General features: G+C 34.9%; 1 protein-coding gene across 2 annotated transcripts in view; it reads right to left on the reverse strand.

Moving 5' to 3' along the window:
- Window positions 1–8,129: 8,129 nt before the first annotated feature.
- The window catches only part of PGAP1 (post-GPI attachment to proteins inositol deacylase 1), an 85,813-nt gene continuing 76,134 nt past the window's right edge, over window positions 8,130–17,808 (reverse strand). For both annotated transcript variants that reach the window (XM_086719200.1, XM_086719199.1), the window contains 2 exons: window positions 17,193–17,297; window positions 8,130–15,865 (listed from right to left, as the gene is read on the reverse strand). In XM_086719200.1, coding sequence (XP_086575326.1) covers window positions 15,727–15,865; window positions 17,193–17,297 — 244 coding nt within the window. In that variant the 3' untranslated portion in view covers window positions 8,130–15,726. The remainder of the gene's footprint in view (window positions 15,866–17,192; window positions 17,298–17,808) is intronic.

The raw sequence follows: 17,808 nt of genomic DNA on the forward strand, positions 1-17,808 counted from the left end.
TCCTCATGCCAGGTTTGTAAAATATTACTAGCCATAATTTAGGGATGAATATTTAGTCTCAGGAGGGCTAAATATACTGCCATTGACTCAGAGTTACTTAGATATGGAGTTGAGGGGAAAGTGTCTGATTTGGTGAATCATCCATCAAAAAAATGTCAGACTCACAGAGTTAGAGGAAATCTCTAAGGAAAAGTATAGGAAGAGTAACAAAGAAGGCTGGGGAAGGCACTTGGGTGGCTCAAACAGTTCAGTGTCCGATTCTTGGTTTTGGCTTAGGTCATGATCTTAACAGGTGTGAGATTGAGCCCAGAATCAGGTTCCACAGTGGGCACGAAGCCTGCTTGGGATTCTCTCTCTCCCTCTCTCTCTGACCCCTCCCTTTCACTTGTGCTCTCTTTCTCTCAAAATAAATCAGTAAACTTAAAAAAAGAAAAAAAGGTTGGGGTAAGATCATTGGAAACTTTTGTCTCCAAGGCAAGAGGAATCACTAGTAAGGTCAGGAAAGATTCTGAGTAGGAAGTGAGGATTAATACGCATTGCACATCTTCAGTGGAAAGAACTCTATTTCTTAGATAGACAATCTGCTTTGAATTCTATGATGGGTAAATGGTTTCCTCTCATACTAGATCCTTTCCTGTAATGTGGGGATAATCATCTTCCCTCTAAGGGAATGAAATGAGAAGCTAAATGTGAATGTGTCTGGCACGGATTATGGTACAACAGGTACTCAATGAGTATCTGCTAAAAAGATAAATTATAGGTGACAAAGCAGTCTGTAACAAACCCCACAATACAGTGTGGAATGTTTTTAGTAAAAAAAAAATCACTTATTTCCTTTAATTTTCCTATAATTTCTTCTCTTTTAAAGTTCAATTACATCATATATTTCTGATTAAGGATTCCAGTTAGTTGTATTCTGGCACCTGAAGAACTTACTGCCTTATAGTCTCACTGGGACAATGGGCTTCTTTCTTTAAAAAGTTAATTTAAGGGGCGCCTGGGTGGCGCAGTCGGTTAAGCGTCCGACTTCAGCCAGGTCACGATCTCGCGGTCCGGGAGTTCGAGCCCCTTGTCAGGCTCTGGGCTGATGGCTCGGAGCCTGGAGCCTGTTTCCCATTCTGTGTCTCCCTCTCTCTCTGCCCCTACCCCGTTCATGCTCTGTCTCTCTCTGTCCCACAAATAAATAAACGTTGAAAAAAAAATTAAAAAAAAAAGTTAATTTAAAACTGTATGGTACTGGAACAAGATGAAGAAAGAACAAAATGGCAATTCAAAAAATCCACTCTTCACTCCCTCCCTTGTAGTTACGGTACCTAAGATCTTGTAGATAATGAAAATTAAGATAGGCCGCTGGCTGGCAGCATCTTACATTTTAATTGTTAGTGGTTCTTCGTGTCATGTGAGTCTGGCAAGGTCCTAGGTTAAACGTAACACGAAGAGAAGCTTGCCTACCACATCTAATTCGTTGCTAAGCCCTAAAAAGTCCACCACTTTATGATCATCCTACACTGGTGCACTCTCCTTTCTGGCTACTACCCCAGTTTAGACCACTATTAGTAGCATTCCAAAAGTTTTTAACTTTAATATTTTTTATTATGTAATTTCTACGTCCAACGTGGGGCTTTAGCTCACGACCCCAATATCAAGAGACGAATGCTCTACCCACTGAGCCAGCCAGGTGCCCCACTAGCATTCCAAATTTTATAGTGGCCTCATAAACAATCTCCCTCTCCTTGCCTCATCCATTTCCCTTCTATCCTGCATACTATATTACCATGAATCTTTTTTAAATAAAGATTCTTATAAGCTTCAGTATTAGAAGACCTCCTCAATGCTGGCTCCACCAGTTTCCTTCCTGCCTACTGTACCCAACAGAGCACCACTGGAGGATTATATGTCATGACACTCAAGTTGTCCTACTCAATTCATCTGGACATTAAGTGTGCCTAAAAGTAATGCCAGGAGTGAGTGAGGCATTATTTCCATACCCCGCTAAGACTATTAAGGCAACAATGCTTCATGAATATTTCCATGTTTCAACATAATTTGGCTTCCTGAGCAAAAGAAACAGACACGCTATAAAGATAATGTCTCCTTTCCCCAGAAATATCTACTCTTCAGTGCTCCATTTCTCCTTGCCTCCTGTTTGGTATAGCCACATGTTTACATTTTATGGGGAGATAAAACCTGAAGCCATTTGTTTACCTTCCAGAATTGTAAAACATTTGGAAGCAAAGACTTTTCTTCTCTCAGGAGGGGAAAGGAGGCAGTGTGTAGCTTATATAAACTTCCAGATTCCTAATTTCAGGGTTCATCTCCCTGGTTCAAAACAAAACAAAACAAAACAAAACAAAACAAAACAAAACAAAACAAAACAAAAAAACCCTTTTGCATGTACGGCGTTAACCTGGCTCTCCTCACATTGCCCTGAAGGAGAAAGAATGGGGCAAGAAGAACGAATGTGTATACTGCTTTAAGTAAGAATAGTCTGTTCCTGATCCAGAAATCTCATTTTTGCTTTCATGAGAACATAAATATAGATATTAAAACTTACCAAAGGCAACCTCAAAGGGTTACGAAATATATTCTAAACTAAGTTTCTCCAAAGGGGGTTGTGCGCATTAAGTGGTGTGCAAGACAACCCAGTGGAATGTGAGAGGAAAACCAAATTCATTTTCAGGTTTTTTTTTTTTTTTTTAAATTTTTTTTTTTCCAACGTTTATTTATTTTTGGGACAGAGAGAGACAGAGCATGAACGGGGGAGGGGCAGAGAGAGAGGGAGACACAGAATCGGAAACAGGCTCCAGGCTCTGAGCCATCAGCCCAGAGCCTGACGCGGGGCTCGAACTCACGGACCGCGAGATCGTAACCTGGCTGAAGTCGGACGCTTAACCGACTGCGCCACCCAGGCGCCCCCATTTTCAGGTTTTTAATCTAACATTAATATAGGGACATTTTATACAAGGATTGCTAACAATGGCTTCACAAACTTTATCAGAGCAAATTATAGAAAGTGTGTGGGATATGTGCTGGGAGAAGACGAGGAATTCTACAGCACGGATGAAGGTGACAGGGCACATTACTAGTTGTTTCATTTCTTCATTCACTTCAAATATTTTATAACATTGCAGTATATGTGAGCCAGTTAAAGGATTCATGGATTATGTTATTAAATACTTATCATGGTATCTGCTTTTAACTATCACAAATAAGGAGCTTAAAAACACTCCTTATAAGAGATTACTACTTACAACAAAAAGTTGAAGATGATACTAGAATGTGAACACAAACCAAGAAAAGAAAATATCAGTGCTAACATTTCTACCCTCTTATCAGGCTTATTAGGAATTAAAAATAATAAGATTTGACAAAAAGTTACTCCTTTCTACAAAAGACACCATACAGTCAAGACAATCTTGAGAAAGAACAAAGCTGGAGTTATCATATGCCTGGATTTCAAACTATACTATAAAGCTATAGTAATCAAAACAGTATGGTACTGGCACAAAAACAGACATGATAGATTAATGAAGAGAATACAAAGCCCCAAAATAAACCCATGCTTACATGGTTAATCTATGACAAAGAGGGCAAGAACATACGATGGGGAAAACCAGACAGCTCCAAGCAAAAGAATGCAATCTGACCACTTTCTTATACCACATACAATAATAAGCTCGAATGAATTGAAGACTTAAATGTGAGATCTGAAACCATAAAATTCCTTGAAGAAAATAGAGTAGTAAACTCTCTGACATCAGTCTTAAAAACATTTTCTTAGATTTGTCTCCTCAGGCAAGGACCACAAAGACAAAAATAAACAAATGGAACTACCTTTTGCACAGTGAAGTAAACTATCAACAAAATGAAAAGGCAACCTACTGAATGGGAGGAGATGCTTGCAAATGACATATTCAATAAGGAGTTAACATCCAAAATATTTAAAGACCTCATACAACTCAGTATCAAAAAACAATCCAACTAAAAAGTGGGAAGTGGACCTGAATAGACATTTTTTCCAAAGAAGACATACAGATTGCCAACAGGTACATAAAGATGGTCAATACCACTAACCATCAGGAAAATGTAAATTAAAACCACAATGAGATATCACCTCATACCTGTCAGACTGGTTATTATCAAAAGACAAGAGGTAAGTATTGGTAAGGATATGGAGTAAATGGAACCTTTCTGCATTTTCGGTGGGAATGCAAATTGGTTCATTCATTATATAAGATAGTATGGAGGTTCCTAAAAAAAATTAAAAATAGAACTGCCATATGATCCAGCAATTCCACTTCTAGATATTAAAAAAAAAAAAAAACCACTAATTTGAAAAAAAGTATGCACCCCTATGTTCATTACTTACAATAGCCAGGATATGGAAGCAGCCTAAATGTACACTGATAGATGAATGCATAAAGGAGATGTGATATATACACATATGCATATATGAGAATATTACTTAGCCATAAAAAAGAATGGTATCTTGCTATTTGTGACAATATGGATGGAACTGAAGGATATCATGTTAAATAAGTCAGAAAAAGACAAACGCACATACACACAAGGGAATATTACTCAGCCATAAAAAGAATGAAATCTTGCCATTTGTGACAACATGGAAGGACCTAGAGGGCATTATGTTGAATAAAGTAAGTCAGAGAAAGCCAAATACCCTATGATTTCATTTATATATGGAATCTAAAAACAAACAAACACACACACAAAAAACCCCAAAACCCAAATGAACAAAACAGGAAGAGATTCATATACAGAGAACAAACTGATGGTTGCCAGTGGGGAGAGGGGTGGGAGGATGGCCGAAATAGGTGAAGATCAAGAGATATAACCTTTCTGTTATAAAATAAGACATAAGGATGTAATATACAACACAGTGGATATAGTCAATAATATTGTAAAAAATTTGTATGGTGACAGATGGTAATTAGACTTACTGTGGTGACCATTTCATAATGCATAGAAGTATTAAATCATGACCTTGTACACCTGATAACTAATATCATGTACAACAAAAAATTACTCTTTTCATTTAAAATTATCAAGGTTTAGGAGCACTTGGGTGGCTCAGCTGGTTAAACGTCCAGCTTAGACTCAGGTCATGGTCTTGTAGTTCATGGGTTCGAGCCCTGCATCGGGCTCTTTGTTGAAGTGTGGGGCTTAGAGCCTGCTTCGGATTCTGTCTCCTTCTCTCTCTGCCCCTCCTTCTGCTTGCCCTCTGTCTCTCTCTCTCTCAAAAATAAATTTAAAAAAATTAAAAAATTACTTTAAAATAATCAAGGTTTGAAAAAATCAACTTATATTGACTGTTGCCATGAATATATTTTCTGCCTTGAGATATTAGCTATTGATATTATAAAGCTTTAAGTAGCAATACATTAAAAAATGTCATTCTAAATTTTCTATTTACATATTAGTATAGTAGTATTTTTGCGGGGGAAGTTCAAAAATTTTTAACAATACCAGTGTTTAATCAAAGTTTGGAGATCATTGTCTAAAACAACCACATTTCCTTTTACAGTACTCTGTGGATCTGTAATTTATGACTAATTTTTTTATTAATTCCACTTAAATATTTGTTAGGACAAAGATTTTTTTTAAGTGTTTGTTTATTTTGAGAGCGAGCATGTGTGCAGGAGGGAGGGGCAAAGAGAGGGGGAGAGAGAATTCTGAGCAGGCTCTGCACAGCCCAATGTGGGTCTCAATCTCACCAACTGTGAGATCACAACCCAAGCCAAAATCAAGAGTCCAATGCCCAACCAGCTGAGCCACTCAGGTGCCCCAGTTACAACAAAGATTTTTAAATGCAGTGAATGCTACACATTCCTATTTTAAAATTCAATTAGAGAGTATAGTTTCTTTCCTAAAAGGTGTAAACCAAGTTTCTTTCTTTTCAAACGTATGTTTATTTATTTTGAAAGAGAGAGAAAGAGAGTGAGCATGTGAGCACAGGAGGGGCAGAAAGAGGAGAGACTGAAGCCTGCTTTGGATTGTCTCCCTCTCTCTGCCCCTCCCCCACTCGCTCTCTCATGAATGAATAAACAAACAAAAAGAACTATGGGGCATCTGGGTGGCTCAGTCTGTTGAATGTCTGACTTCAGCTCAGGTCATGGTCTCCTGGCTCATGAGTTCGAGCCCTGCCTCAGGCTCTGTGCAGTCAGCTTGGAGCCTGGAGCATTTTTTGGATTCTGTGTCTCCCTCTTCTCTGCCCCTCCCCTGCTCATACACTATCTCTCTCTCAAAAATGAACATTGAACTTATTTATTTACATTTATTTATTGTTGAGAGACAGATAGACAGAGCATGAGCAGGGGAGGAGCAGAGAGAGAAGGAGACAGAATCTGAAGCAGGCTTCAGGCTCTGAGCTGTCAGCAGAGCCAGATGCAGGGCTCGAATCCATGAATCACGAGATCATGACCTGAGCCAAACTCAGACACTTAACCGACTGAACCACCCAGGTGCCCCTGAACTTTTCTTTTTAAATAAAAAAAAGAACTATGGAATCAAATATTACTTAAGTATAGCAATTAGGAAAAAGACTTTTGTTCCTGGATAGGCATGCTAGGCAGACTTCTAAAATGGCCCCAAGATTCTCATCTATTAGTGCACCCGTCTTCTATCATCCATGTCCCTTGAGTGTGGATGGAACTTGTTGAGTATGAAGGGAATAGGAATATGTTATCTTATGTGGCAAATGGGATTCTGCAGGTGTAAGGTTGGCCTCTAGTGAATCAAAAGGGAAACTACCACAATGGATCTGAGCTACTCACATGAGCCCTCTCCATCTGGGTCTAAAGGTCAGAGAGAAAGTTGAAGACACTCAAAATGTTAAAGTAATTCTACTCATCTTGAAGGCGCAAATTGCCATTTTGTGGAGGGCCACATAGCAGGCAGACTGGGGAGCTCAGAAAACAGCACTCAGCACTCTGTCAACAGCCAGCAAAAAGAGGAACCTTAGCCCTAACAACCTGAATATACCAGATAGGATAACTTGGATAGTCCCAGCTGATACCATGGTTTCAGAAGTTTGATTTTGAGCAGAAAACCCAGGTAGTCTGTACTCAGACTTCTGACCTAGATAATTGTGTGCAAACAGGTGTTGTTGAAAGCCATTAAATTTTTCACTGCTATGCAGCAGTGAAAGGGAGTGAAGATGAAGTGGTTATTCAAAAAAGGGAGAAAAACTAGTGGGAATGATTTATGAAGCTTTCATTTTGTATACTCCAGTGGCCTCTACATTTGGTGGTTTAAAGACAATCCTTTAAAGGCCCAAGGGAAACTATTAAAACTTCTAGCTGTATATTTCTCATTTTTAAAAATTTACTTTTCAGGGTTTATTTAGTAATAACATATACAACGTTAATACATGCAGATGATTTGTAAATGTTGATATATGCAGAGATGCTGATTGTAAGAGTTTAGAAAACACTCTTCTCATCAGAGGGAGAGTGTACCACTTGTCCCTCAAAAGATGTCCTGCCTCATTTTTAACTCCTCTCACCCATTCTTAGTGAAGTTTAAATCTATACTAAACTCTCAAATTATGTAGTGTCTCTTTTGGCATCTTATAATCCTAAGTCTTTCTAGATGCTTCTAGGAGCCTAGCAAGTTAATTTTATTGACTAGAGCAAAGTTTAAGAATTACTATTTGGGACACAAAACAGAATCCCAGGTTTCTTCCCTACAGATCAAATTTAATAGTGTTAGGGTGACCTGGGAATCTGTTTACAAACTGTTTAGATCATTCTCATTTTCATGTAATTTGAGAAAATGGTCACTTAAGAACATATATCAAGTTAGCATAAGAAAAGCTGAAAGCATGATCTTTGGGAGAAACCCGTATTTGGGAGAGATTGTGACTGTTCAATTCCTTAAAAATGGAACATGAACCATGAGATGTCCATACAAATGCTACAAAATACCAACTTGGGAAATCTTAGAATTTATCTGGCTTCCAATATTTACCTGTAATGTGTCATTACGTGCCATGCATAGGCCTTCAAATTTCTGAAATCCAGATGTGCTGTAAAGAAGTAATCTTGAAGGATTTTCTCCTGAGATGGTATTGAGGAGTATGTGAACTGGCAAACAATCTCTGCACCACATGCCCTTGTTCACCAAATTTATTGTTGAACATTCAGAACACCAGATTATGACAGATTTAAAAAGAAAGCACCAAAAATTGCTACACATTAATACCTGAGGAAAGACTGAAGGCAAATATTCATTAAACTCCACACCATAATGCCGAAACACACATGAAAACATACACAACACTCCACAGAGTATAATAAATAGCACTTTTTGTGAATTACAACCAGTTAAATGTAATAATGTTACTTGTATCATTTAAAAAATACACACAAAATCACATTTGTGTATTTCATACACCATATATTATACAAAGCACTGGAGAAGATCAGGCATGCTTAAAAGGAAAAATCTGCAAGGTGACAATCATTTTCCAGTATATGCCATAGGACAAATTCCTTTGCACTAAGTATTGTTACTATACACTGCATTTTCTGGACAAAAGTTATCAATTTGCAAATAAAATATTACTGAGTCTATCTCAGTATAATACATAGTCTGTCCTTTATAAATTTTTAACTATACTATAAACACAGATGCAGGTTGACAGCCATGTATTTTATTACATTTCCTTTGCAAACTACTTTCACCTCAATTTTACCATGTTCTAAGGAAAGACATGTTTTCTTTCTACCTATTTTTAGAGAATCCTAGATTTTTGTCTCTGGGTGCAGGTAGTGAAGGTGAAATGGGAAGAAGAAATGTGTTGAGTTTACATTCAAAATTGAAACTGAAAAATACACAAAAATTCTGAGTACACAGAGATGAGGGTATCTTTTAGCAGAGACCATGATATCCTCTGAATGGAATAATTTGTCTTAATAGAAATTATTTTAAATAAGCACAGTAAAAATCCAAGTTTTTACATTAAAAAATAAAAACAAAAACAACTAGAGCCAGTTCTTTCTTGAGATCTTAAAAATAAGTATTAGGAAGGAAAAAGAAAAAGAGAAAAGGGGGAAAATAATATTTAAAAATATACTCCATGAATCTGAGTTTAAGTACTAAAAAATTGTTATTGGGTAAACTAACTCTAATATTCAAGTATGAGCCTCAATAATCTGAGGAAAAGTAAGTACAGGTCTTACTTTATGTCTTTGATAGATTATTCATTAAAAAGACAAAGAAATATACTTGAAGATTAATTTTCCATGTGTAAATAAATACAAAACAGAAGTGCCACCACATTTTCCTAAAATAAATTTATTTTCAGAAACTTTAGCCAAACTTACTTGCTACACCTATGAAATGTAAGTCAATTTTAATTCAAAATGAGAACTCTGGAAATTAAAGGTTTCTAGAGCAAAACAGGAAATGCTAGTCAACTTTAACAATTTTACTTAACCAACTTCAAAGAAAAAAATTTGGTGCCAGGTTGAGAAGATGACCCATAATAAAATATAGTTATAAAACTGCAGGGCATTCTTTCATCATTTTAAGGCACAGTCTGTTTTATCCCAAACAACTAAAAGTTCAAGGTCACAGTGATAATACGCATCCAGTTTTGGTCTATTTTCTCGTGGGTATGTTGCTACATTTATGTAAGCATTTATGTAAGCAAGTTAGTCACGTAAGTTTAAGAAACTGTAATACAACTACTTCAAAATAATACATTTAAAGTCATTTATATATTTTTAAAAATATAAATACACGATACAATTTCATAAATTATATACACTAAAAATTGAAAGTTTCCCCCTCTATAGTGGAGGAAGAGTTTATTTCTACCAATATTCCAACAAACACATATTTAATTCTGTAGACAGCATAGTTATATTAAAATACAGGTATTTCCTACTTAGGATAAAATTATTTAACACAGAGGAAAAATTCATTCCAAAAAACAATGTTAACTGAAATTTTAGGTCTTGTACATCATCTTTTTACTAATATCCAGTCACTACCAGATAATTGGATAAACCGTCACCACAGTCAAACATTTTAATATTTGGTTTTCTCTTGCCTCTTTACTTCCAAGGCTACTTTTGCAAACTGCATCAGCATTACTGGGCAGAGAAACAATAAATGATTAAATCAATTACATGATTCAATGGGAAAAACTATAATATGAAGGAATGAAATTCCTTTTGAGAATTTCCAGAGGGAAGAAATTAAAGAATTCGAATCAGATAAAAATGTTTTTGAGTCTATCATTTTTCTACTTTTCTCTCATGAATATAACACCCATCAATGTAACACTTCAGCATTAACACCATTGATTGTTTATATTTTCTGTTAAAATATGTGTTTTGAAATGTTTATCTCATTGGACTAAGTTAGGATCTAGTAGGTAATTTTCCCCTTTGAAACATGTGATTTAAAAAGGGAATGGAAATACACAGAAGACAAAACAAATTTCACAGTAAGCACTGTTACATAAATAAGAGACACCTGTACCAAAAAATGATCTGTACAACAAAACTTGAAGTTTTACAACACAGAATGAATCTGTGATAAATAAAGCAAGATTACTTCAAATGCTTACTTCAATTAATTAATAAAAGATCATTATTGGGTAAACTAACTTTTAAAGCCACTAAAACCAGAGAACATTATCCCAGAAATCAGACAAAATAGAATATACTATGGTACATTACATGTTTTCAAAGAAACATTAGAGTATGGAATATAAGTTTTGAAGATTTACATATTTAATATAAGTCCTAGATGTAAAATACTGAAAATAATATTTCTGCTTTAATCCCAATATGTTAAGAAAAATTCATTGGCACAAATATCTGGAGGTATTTTACAGTTTCATTTAGCCTTTGGTGGCAAAGCATGTTTTGCTAACCATACGGATATAGTTATATTTTTCAATGTAGTGTTTTACGCTCAAAAAAATTCAAATGTGTTTTTTTCCTGTAAAAGGGATGCAAAAAGTCCAATATGAAACAAGTACAACATGAAATACAAAATATGCCTATAATTTAGGCTTTTGAATAGTTAATAGTTCTATGCTTTGTCTATAAATCTTTTACTGGTGCTAGTAATATTACCACTATACAAATACTAAAAGCAAAAATAACATTGAAAAATAGCACACGAACTTTACAAAAGTGGCTAATTTTTAGACTTCCTAAATTAAGATTAAATTCAAATATGCAAACAAATTTACACTGTTTTTTACGAGTGTTCAAAGTTACAAGGTACAGAATCATTACAGAATAATTCTGACTCATACATATCAGGTTCTATACAAAATCGTCAGAAATTGGTTACTTGGCATTTCAAACCATAGTCATTTTTGACAGCATAACATGCCAAAACAAACACTTTTAGAAAGTCCTGTACTTGACTCAGAATCTTCAACTACAGACAATGTAATCAAGATGTACGTTAGAATATCATCTAACTTTTGAAAGACATTATTGATTCAGGTGTACTGTTACGTTTATACTATTAATATAACAAGTTAGTCTATTCTCACTATTTCCAAACTTCATTCTGTTCTAAAACTGTTATTAATATACAAAATCCAGTCTTCTATATTCATAATATAACATCACAAAATTGTGAATTCTTGAGCATTTACAGTACACATATTCAGATTTGGATTATTGGCCTGACTTTTCTTTCCTATCATCATTATTAAACGTAAAGGACATAAATAGCCTCCCAGACTTCCTATTTTCTCAGGCTGTTGAAACTTACTGTGAAAAAATGCATGAGTAATATGTAAAAAAAGAAGTCCATTACAGACTTGGTAATGTTGTCCCCTCTGTTCAACAAGAGTGAGATGAAATTTCAGCTCCAAATCATCTGTTTTATAAAAGTACCTTCTACATTTACATTGGGAGGCAAGGAAGCTTTCTGTCAGGGTCTAATTTAGTAATATAAAGATATCCTTTTTTTTTTTAAAGATTTTATTTTTAAGTAATCTCCACACCCAATGTGGGGCTCAAACTCACAACCCTGAGATCAAGAGTTGCACGCTCCACTATCTGAGACCGCGAGGCGCCCTGCATAACACAAAGATACTTTTATTACTTCCTGGAAGTGTGTCATGCTCTCCCCGAATTGACTTCCCCCTGAAAAACTGCACAAGGTATCTAGTTTCCTAGGATAGTAACACTGAAAAAAAAATGATGAAAAATAATCAACAGATGCCTCATCATGAAAAGTTGCAACACACTAAAAATTTTTTTCCCAACTGATTTTAATAACAGGTTCCTAAAATTGCAAATGCAGCAAGGTAAAGTTTTGCACTAAACCTCCTAATAAGCAAGCTGTTACACTCAGACCTAATGCCCAAGATGAAAATACAGGTCAAATTAATTATCCTGGGATTCAGGAATCAATTCCTCCCATTTTCCCTACAGCTTTCTAGAACTAAACTGAAAATCAGTTTTATCTCCTTTTATTTCCCCTGGCCACTAGTGTAAGAGGTGCTAATGAGCAGTGAGGTGATATAAATATACTGTGTTATGAATGACAAGTCTGAAGCATTAAGAAAAGTGTAAAACTAGAGAATGAACAAATTAGATAATCTGCCTTTATTAAGTATGTGTGTGTGTGTGTGGTGGAAACGTGTACCATCTGTACAAGTGATAGGAAAATCAACAACAAACAAATTTACTAGGCCTAGTATATAGCTCTTTATTTTTCTTTACTGTATAATCATGTAGATTGTAGTGTAGTTCAATCAAGAAAAGGTATTCCATTATATACATGTGAATTTATCTGACCAAAATATGAAATAAAAAAATTAACGACTAATCAATACATGATCTATATATACTGAAGAGACTAAAAATCAATGTGAATGAGGCACACATGGTTTTTTAGGACCACTGTTCTAAATATTTTCATTCTGGTGACAACCAAGAAGAGTTAGCAGAACCTGTTTAATTTCTGGCAAAAGATCCAGAAAAAAGAGGTTAAAGTTTTCTATTGTATTATCAGTTCCAAGTTATAATAGTAACTCCAACTGAGGCTTTAGAAACACTGAAATTACTCAGTATTTTTACTATTCGGTCTATATGTTTGATGCAGTTATCAATGATAGGGTCCAAGAGTAATTTTTATAAGCACAAAACTTACTCAAAACTCAAATTCTAAATAAAAATGTTATAGTACTAGAGCTCAGAAGTTTGCCGAATTGGACACACTGTAACTGCCAATAAACAGCTTCATTTTTAGTAACAGTGCTAATAAAGCTGTGCTGTTTTACTAGCTAATAAAATAAGCTGCAAGCATGATAGGAGCAATGTATAATTGAGAGGCAAAAGGACCTTCATTTTCTCAAGTGACAGAAACATCAATTTCCCTAATCTTCAGACAGAGCCTACCTTCTCATCTCTGGTAGTTATTTGGGTTTAAAGTGCATCAGGATTTGATAAAGACTCTGTCAAAATGTGTGTGTGTGTGTGCGTGCGCACATGCGTGTGTGTATCTGTATATATATGTACCCATAATGGCTAAAGACCCAACCTGTTGTTTATAAAATGTTTAATTAGAATCCTTTTTATAGCCCTAAAATGAAATATTCTGTTAGAATAAATAAGACTTTAGGACTTGATAACTACACTTACATGGAAATTGTCTAGTGAGATACAATATGCCTAGTCTGCTGCTTTAAAAAGCTAATCTCCTACTCACAAATGAGAAATTTAAGCTTGTTATATTTTAGTCATGAACGGTCCTGACTGAACAAGAAGACTTTATATCATGTAAACACCATGATTATGGCTGTCAATAGAAGATCCAAATTAATGAATTTTCTAAAGTTCTTTCTGTATATAAATATGTTTAAATTCAGAAATAGTTAAATGACACAATTAACCTATAACTTGAAATACATCAGTGAAAAAAACAAAGATACAATGTACATAAACTTATGGGTATATGAACAGATAAACATGGGCACATGTGTCCTTATTTAAATATACATGTGGTATGCCACGGGACATCTTTCCTTTCAGGTACTGAACAAACAAGCATTTTGCATTTTATCCCTTTGCTACCTCTCTCAAATCAACAAGAACCTGAAATATTTGCCATGTCTTACTATGAGATTATCACTTCCTTTTAATGATCTTCGTAAGTGAAAATATAAATACTGAACAACAGGCATGAGGCTGGGAGAAACAACGGAATCAAACAAATTTACAAACCCTCACAGATGACACTGAAACCTCAAATGATGCCAAAACAGCAAGGACCTGAGGAATAACTGAGAAGAGAAGTGAGGTAACCCTCCACAGGCAGTAACAGCTGAGAGACCGTAATGGAATCCAGATGCAAGAGCCGATAAAAAGAATCTGGTACTCTAGGACATTCCTGGGTACTAACAAAGACACAAGTTCGCAGGTACTACTGGGAGTTAAGGGCTTTACTTAAAAAGGTTTTGGGTATGTAGAGCATATACATCTAAAGGAAAGGCTCCATGAGCCAAGTACACCTCAGCCTGAGTTTATTCTATCTTAAGGCAAAATACTTAGCTCTATTACCTACTCTTTTGTAGTTAAAAGTGAGCTGAAGTCTGAAATGAAAGAAATATTACTTTCTTTTCTGTGAAACAGTAATCATCTTGGCAAATTAAGATTCCATTGTTAAAACTAGTGGCTAAAACCTCCAATCTATTTAAGTATATTGTTTATACATTACGCTATTAATGGAGTAGTGGTTATTCCGTTAATAGTATAATTTTATTTATCAAATGTGGTACAGCACTTAATCGTGCTTTTTCTCTACAGTAGACAAAACTTGTGCAAACCTGGAGTTTTTTCTGACCACTGGAATTTAGTTATGTTAACAATCCACCATAATCTGAGGCACTTTTGGCAACCATGGGGTCAATGAATTAAATAAAATGGCATATGCTGGACAACTGTACTGCTCCAATGCTAGTAAGTAAATATTTGGGAGAATTCTCTTTAAATTTAACAACAGATTTCTTTAATAGTCTCCTGATGTTTACCAAGAGTACAAAATAAGATCTGCATTTGAAAAGCAGCAAGAAAATTTCATTGAATTTTGAGTTTAAATTATGTTAATTAATCTTGCATTGGTTACCAAAAAAACATGTCTCCTTAAAATTAAAAGTTGTATTTTCATAGATGTAAGAAAACAAAAGATATGCCTTGATCACTGTGGCTGCCAAAAACTGACCAAAGACTTTTTGTGGTTATTTCATTTTTGGGAAACCAAACAGTTGTGAATTTCATCAATCTTTTAAGACTGATTTCTCAATATGCATACTGTAGCAAATACAAAGCAATCTACTTTTCAGAAGAAAGTTTGATGAAATGAGCAGAATGCTTGAGTTGAGATTACAAGCAATGCTACATTTACTCAGTGTTTAGAAGATCCCCAGTATGGCCAATCAAGCAGAATAGCTGCTATGCAGAGAAGTCCTCAAAAACAGTGGCCACCATATCCTTTTACTAATTTTTCAAAAATGACTAGTACTTAGATGCCATACCACAAAACTAAACCATGCTTCAACTATTTTCCTCAAGCATTATAAAACTAATTTCCTATTTTCAATATTGTAAAAATAGACCTGTCTTCTCCAAAGGATCTTGTCATCCACATTCATGGATGTGTGCATTCCCTCTTAACACTGACTCTAATGATATAAATTATTTTTATCATTCCTTAAATCCAGTCTTACATAAAGTTACATAACGCATGGAGTAAAAGAGGAATGAAAACAAAGCATGGAACCCTGTATAAGTGTGCTGACCCAAAAGCAATTACACCAACAGCCAGAGGAAGTGGAAATTGTGAAGTAGTCTTCAACAATTTACTGTAAAGAGACAGAGAAATATATATTATGCAAACAACATTGTAGGCAAAACCAGAATATGCTGATATTTTATACAGTTCTGAGAAAGTATTCTAAATGGTATTAGATGGTGTAATTTTTCATATAATGAATTTAACCATACGTAATTTTTAAAAAGATCAATACAAGCTATATTCTAGCCAGAGAAAAATACTAGCTGAACTTTTATTCACCAATTCTACCTCTAAAAATTTACCCTTACAAAAATAATATTTACTAAGACATACCTATAGAAATATTTATTTTAACCCTACTTGCAATAGCAAACAAAACAAAAAGCCTCAACCAAATAAAAAGGGAATGATCCTTAATTACTAACAGGAACAGTATTAACATGACACCAAATCTTATTAAAAGAAAAATACAGAAAAGACTATTACTTTTTTATTCTGAAAACAAAAAACTGGGATAGGAGGGGTTAAAGAAATTTGTCTAAGGACATAGGGCTATTAAATGGCAGGCCAAGATTTAAACCCCAGGTCTGCCTTATTTTACAATGCCTACAAACATCTGCCAGAATCAACTGAAAACAGGCTCGTAGAGGAAACAACCAGGCAATGAAAACTCAAATTTTATTATGGAGAACTTTAAACATATGTATTAGTGAACTACTAATAGTATAATGAACCTCATGTACCCATCACCCAACTTCAAAAAGTATCAAGTGATGGCCAATCTTACTTCACCTATAATCCTATCCACTTCACTCCTTCTGTACTTTTTTTTAAGTTTGTTTATTTATTTACTTACTTACTTACTTACTTACTTACTTACTTACTTATTTATTTATTTATTTATTTATTTATTTATTTATTTATTTATTTATTTTAAGAGAGAGAGTGAGCATAGGAGGAGTAAAGAGAGAAGGAACAAGGGAGAATCCCAAGCAGTCTCCATGCTGTCAGTGTGGAGCCTGACGTGGGGCTTGAACTGGTGAGATCATGATTGTGCCAAAATCAAGACTAAGTCACTCAACTGACGGAGCCACCCAGGTGGCCCTCCTTCCGTACTTTTTGGAAACAAATCTTATTTGACATCATATATTTTAAGGGCTAAATTAAAAAAAAAATCATTATATCCTAACAAGTAAACCTGATAATTAAGAAAACAAATATAGTACTTGCATATAAACTACATCTGCATACAAACCATAATTACTCTACAGTTATAGCTTTAACTTTAGGAACAGTCAAAATAATTAGAAATAAAGAACATGTTTCAGGCATCAAAGAAAGAGTGATAAAGACTAGGAAGAGATGTAAGAAAAAGAAAGATTGAACTACTATACCTGGATTTTATTGAAACGGTGTGAGTATTTCCAAGAATTGCCATAGTTGGAATAAGGATAAATGCCAAAGGTTTACACGGATCAGGACTAAGTTTAAAGTAATACCTACATCAAAGAGAAAAAACAAAAACAAATCAACAAAGTATACTCAATCATTTTAAATTATCAGATTCAAACAAGTTAATTAAATTTCATAATACTGCATTGATATGAGAGCTCTAAACAGCTCATGAAATTTTTGATAAATAATTTTTGCTATAGATCATCTTTATACCTAAGGCTTTATATTGAGAATTATGTTCAGAAACTACTAAGGGAAATGAAAATATCCAATATGGGAGCACTTCCTTTTATTTTATTTTTATAAAGTTTATTTATTTTGAGAGTGTGTACATGTGAGGGGGAGGGGCAGAGAGAGAGAGAGAGAAAGAGAGAGAGAGAGAGAGAGAGAGAGAGAGAGAGAGAGAGAGACAGAGTCCGTCCCAAGCAGGCTCTACACTGGCAGCATGGAGTCCAATACAGGGCTTGATCCCATGAGCAATGAGATCATGACCTGAGCTGAAATCAACTGACTGAGCCACCCACGGACCTCAGCACTTTTTTAATAATAGGTATA

The sequence above is a fragment of the Puma concolor genome, chromosome C1, assembly GCF_028749965.1.
Source record: "Puma concolor isolate L17-30 chromosome C1, mPumCon1.1.hap2, whole genome shotgun sequence".
NCBI classification, from domain to species: Eukaryota; Metazoa; Chordata; class Mammalia; order Carnivora; family Felidae; genus Puma; species Puma concolor.